The sequence below is a fragment of the Dipodomys spectabilis genome, unplaced genomic scaffold (genome assembly GCF_019054845.1).
Source record: "Dipodomys spectabilis isolate Male_0828 unplaced genomic scaffold, ASM1905484v1 ptg000261l, whole genome shotgun sequence".
NCBI lineage: Eukaryota > Metazoa > Chordata > Mammalia > Rodentia > Heteromyidae > Dipodomys > Dipodomys spectabilis.
In genome coordinates, this window is record NW_024870938.1 from 620795 (window position 1) to 625270 (window position 4476).

Below are 4476 nucleotides of genomic sequence, written 5' to 3' on the forward strand. Positions count from 1 at the left end.
GCGGGCCGTGGGGAGGAGTTGGAGGAGGGGGGGCGGGCCGTGGGGAGGGGGAGGAGGAGGGGGCGGGCCGTGGGGAGGAGGAGGAGGAGGGGGCGGGCCGTGGGGAGGAGGAGGAGGAGGAGGGGGCGGGCCGTGGGGAGGAGGAGTTGGAGGAGGGGGCGGGCCGTGGGGAGGGGGAGTTGGAAGAGGGGGCGGGCCGTGGGGAGGGGGAGGAGTTGCGGGGGCCGGCCGTGCGGAGGCGCGCGTCCGCAGCCCCCCCTCGCTCTCCCAGGCCCGGCATGGCGGCCCCGCGCCGCCCCGCGCGCGCCGTGCTCTTCCGGCGGGAGCGGACCGGCCTGACCTACCGCGCGCCGGCGCTGCTCCGCGTGGGCCCCGCGCGCGCGCTCCTGGCCTTCGCCGAGCAGCGACTCAGCCCCGACGACGCGCACGCGCACCGGCTGGTGCTGAGGAGGGGCGCGCTGGCCGCGGGCGCCGTGCGGGTGACTGGCGGGCCCCGGGCGGGCGGGGCGGGGCGGGGCGGAGCGGGTCCCGGGCGGGGCGGGGCGGGGCGGAGCGGGTCCCGGGCGGGGCGGGGCGGGGCGGGGCGGGGGTGGAGCGGGTCCCGGGCGGGGCGGGGCGGGGCGGGGCGGAGCGGGTCCCGGGCGGTGCGGGGCGGTGCGGGGCGGGGGTGGAGCGGGTCCCGGGCGGGGCGGGGCGGGGCGGAGCGGGTCCCGGGCGGGGCGGGGCGGGGCGGGGTGGAGCGGGGCCCGGGGCGGGAGGGGCGGGGCGGGGCAGGGTGGAGCGGGGTCCCGGGCGGGGCGGGGCGGGGCAGGGTGGAGCGGGGTCCCGGGCGGGGCGGGGCGGGGCAGGGTGGAGCGGGGTCCCGGGTGGGGCGGGGCAGGGTGGAGCGGGGTCCCGGGCGGGCGGGACCGGGCAGGGTGGAGCGGGGTCCCGGGCGGGGCGGGGCGGGGCGGGGCGGGTCCGGGCCCCCGGGCGGCCCGCTAGCCAGCTCTCCCCGCAGTGGGGTCCGCTGCGCGTGCTGGAGACCGCCGTCCTGGACGAGCACCGGTCCATGAACCCCTGCCCGGTGCTGGACGCGGGCTCGGGCACCGTCTTCCTCTTCTTCATCGCCGTGCTGGGCCACACCCCCGAGGCCGTGCAGATCGCCACCGGCAGGAACGCGGCTCGTCTCTGCTGCGTGACCAGCCGCGACGCGGGCCTCACCTGGGGCAGCGCGCGGGACCTCACGGAGGAGGCCATTGGCCCCGCCCTGCGGGGTAGGCGGGAGCAGGGGCGGGTCCTGGGGGCGGGGCCTGGGGCGGGGCCTGGGGCGGGCGGGGCGGGCCTGGGGGCGGGGCCTGGGGCGGGGCGGGCCTGGGGGCGGGGCCTGTGGCGGGCGGGGCGGGGCGGGGCCTGTGGCGGGCGGGGCGGGCGGGGCGGGGCATGTGGGCCGAGCGGGAGCACGGCTGGAGGGCAGGGCCTGAGGGAGGGGCGGGGCCTGAGGGAGGGCGGGGCCCAGGACCCCGCTAGGCCCCTGGCTCCCGCCTGCCATCTTCTCTGGACCGTCCCCATTCTGCCCAGCACAGCCTCCTGTCAAAAAAGGCTTTTCCGCCGGGCGCTGGTGGCTCACGCCTGTAATCCTAGCTACTCAGGAGGCTGAGATCTGAGGATCTCGGTTCAAAGCCAGCCCGGGCAGGAGAGACCGTGAGACTCCTATCTCCAATAAACCACCAGAAAACCGGAAGTGGCGCTGTGGCTCAAGTGGTAGAGCGCTCGCCTTGAGCTGAAGAGCTGAGGGACAGCGCCCAGGCCGAGTTCAAGCCCCACGACCGCCAAAAAAAAAAAAAAAAAGGCCTTTCCCTCAGGTCCCCAGGATGGCCCACGAGTGGGTGTGGGTCCCCGCGCCCCAGTCGCCCCCCGTGGGCCCAGTGCTCGTGAGTTCTCGTGTTGATCGCCAACCCCAATCCAACTTCCTCCATGGCCATAAGCCAGGCCGAGGCCGCGAGCCCCACCTCCCGCCCAGATGCCAGCCGGTCACTGCCCTCCCCGGCCACCCCGACCCCGGCTGAGTACCGACCTGCGCCTGCCCGCGCGCCAGCGCTGCAGGGAGCGGCCGACTCTAGGGGTGGATAAGACAGAATCTGGCTGAGAGCGCCTGGCCTGCTGGAGGCAGAGCAAACAAAACATCTGCCCACGTAGTCTCCTGGGTTCCTCCAAAAGCACAGAGCGAATTCAGGGCCGAGGTGAAAGGGGAGTCATCTCACGGCCCCCCTTGGCTTGCCTGTCCTGGGGAGCTCATCAGCCTCTCTTCTCTGCAGACTGGGCCACCTTTGCCGTGGGCCCAGGCCACGGGGTCCAGCTGCGCTCGGGCCGTCTGCTGGTGCCCGCTTATACCTACCGCGTGGATCGCCGGGAGTGTTTTGGCAAGATCTGCCGGACCAGTCCTCACTCTTTTGCTTTCTACAGTGATGACCACGGCCACACGTGGCACTGTGGAGGCCTTGTGCCTAATCTGCGCTCGGGTGAATGCCAGCTGGCGGCAGTGGACGGAGGCCTGCTCTACTGCAATGCGCGGAGCCCCCTGGGCAGCCGCGTGCAGGCGCTCAGCAGGGACGAGGGCACCTCCTTCCTCCCTGGGGAGCTCGTGCCTACGCTGGCTGAGACCGCCCGGGGCTGCCAGGGCAGCATCTTGGGCTTCCCGGCCCCATCCCTCAGGACTCAGGGTGAGGGGTGGTGGCCGGCTGCCAGGAGCCCCCCTCACCCTCCCTGTCCCTCTCCTGGACTCCAGGACTCTCCCAGGGAGGGTGCTCAGGGCACTCTTGGGGGCTGGGTGCCCAGAGGACCCTTTTGCCACCCACAACCCTGGGGAGATGCCACAAAGCAGCCGGGTCCAGAACCTGCGTGGGTCCCGCTGCAGTCCATGCGCTCCACATCCCCACCTCCGGGCCCCACGTGGCTGCTTTATTCTCACCCTACAGGCCACAGAGCCAGGCTCCACATGGGGATTCGCCTGAGCCGGTCCCCACTGGACCTCCACAGCTGGACGGAGCCCTGGGTGATCTACGAGGGCCCCAGTGGCTACTCCGACCTGGCAACCCTTGGGCCTGTTCCTGGGGCAGCCCTGGCATTTGCCTGTCTGTTTGAGAGTGGGGCAAGGGCCTCCTATGAGGACATCTCTTTCTGCATGTTCTCCCTGCGTGAAGTCCTGGAGAACGTGCCCACAGGTTCAGAGCCACCCAGTTACAAAGACAAGCCCTGGGGGCGCTGCAGCCCCTCCTGATGGCTGCCCTGGCTGGGTGCCGTGCAGGGAGAGTCTGGGAAGGCTGGTGTGATCCCAGGGCGGACAGAGCTTGGTGCCAGCGTTCTCACCAGGAGGGGAGGGGGGCAGGCAGTGGTGCCACTGTCAGACAGTGGAAGGCATGTGCTTGTGGAGGAAGGGAGGTGCAGACTTGGACCTGGCTCTTCTGAGTCTGACAGAGAGGCTGCCGCAGCTCCAGGGCTGGGTGTGAATTCAGCCAGCCCAGGCCTTTTCTCCTCCACAAACACCAGATCACGGGCTGCTTTCTAGCATTGAATGAGAACAAAGGGATCCTGCTTGTGTCTTCTTCCCATGTTAAAACCTGGTGAGGGTTCTGGTATCCTAGCCGCCGCCTCGGCCTCTGTCCCCACATCTTCTTGCCATCACTGTACTGTGCTTTCACATTCTAAGAGGTGGCTGATGGGCACAATCCCTGACCCCAAGCTCTACTACAGAGCTGTTATAACAAAAAACAGCTTGGTGTTGACACAAAAATAGACCCGAAGATCAACGGAACAGAGAAAAAGACTGGGAAATAAAACTACATACTTCCCCTTATCTGATATTTGATAAGGGAGCCAAGGATATACAGTGGGAAAAGATGGCTTCTTCCACAATTGGTGTTGGGGAGCTGGGCCTCCACAGGCAGAAAATGGAGCATGGATCCAGTCTGACACCGTGCACAAGTGCTGTGGCTCAGATGAGGCCGGAGGAAGAGGGCACATGGTAGTCTGCCAACTGTAGTTGAGCCTGGATTTGCTCTGGGGGAGTGTGCTCAGATTCTGAACTTCTGCTACAGCAGCAGGGAGGGACCGGGCCCCGAGAGGGGCCTGCCTTATTTCTAGCTGGGGGGGCAGTGCGGGGCGAGACACGGCTCCCCTCCCAGCCCCAGCCCTTGCATTCTGCTCCCCGACTCACCTCAGAGCTTTGGTTCCTCCTTTGTAAGTCCCAATTTCTGATTATAAAAACAGTACACACATTGTCATTGTAGAAATTTTGGTACATGTAGAAAGCAGTAGAGAACAAAATAAAAATGGCTCCTAGAGACCCATCTTCCTCCACCGCTGTGACCGGCCCCCGGTGCTTTCTCTGGAGCCTCACACTCCGCATGGTGCCCTGGCCGGGCACCTTGTGTTGGTTGGCGCTGTTCATGCAGCTCCAGCACTCACATGCTGCCCCACGCGTGGCCTTCTGGTTAT

The 4476-nt window shown here is 68.3% G+C and overlaps 1 protein-coding gene across 1 annotated transcript; it reads left to right on the plus strand.

Moving 5' to 3' along the window:
• The first annotated feature begins 278 nt into the window (after positions 1 to 278).
• On the plus strand, positions 279 to 3259 carry Neu4 (neuraminidase 4). The gene is made up of 3 exons (XM_042699679.1): positions 279 to 479; positions 1001 to 1256; positions 2298 to 3259. Exons 1-3 carry the CDS (start codon positions 279 to 281, stop codon positions 3257 to 3259), a joined length of 1419 nt encoding a protein of 472 aa, XP_042555613.1.
• The last annotated feature ends 1217 nt before the right edge of the window (positions 3260 to 4476 follow it).

What these genes read in the sequence shown, in the direction of transcription:
- Neu4 (XM_042699679.1), top strand. Translation starts at nt 279, where the DNA reads ATGGCGGCCCCGCGCCGCCCCGCGCGCGCCGTGCTCTTCCGGCGGGAG. An exon ending in TGGCCGCGGGCGCCGTGCGG is followed by an intron (nt 480 to 1,000) that starts GTGACTGGCGGG and finishes CTCTCCCCGCAG; the next exon opens with TGGGGTCCGCTGCGCGTGCT. An exon ending in CATTGGCCCCGCCCTGCGGG is followed by an intron (nt 1,257 to 2,297) that starts GTAGGCGGGAGC and finishes TCTTCTCTGCAG; the next exon opens with ACTGGGCCACCTTTGCCGTG.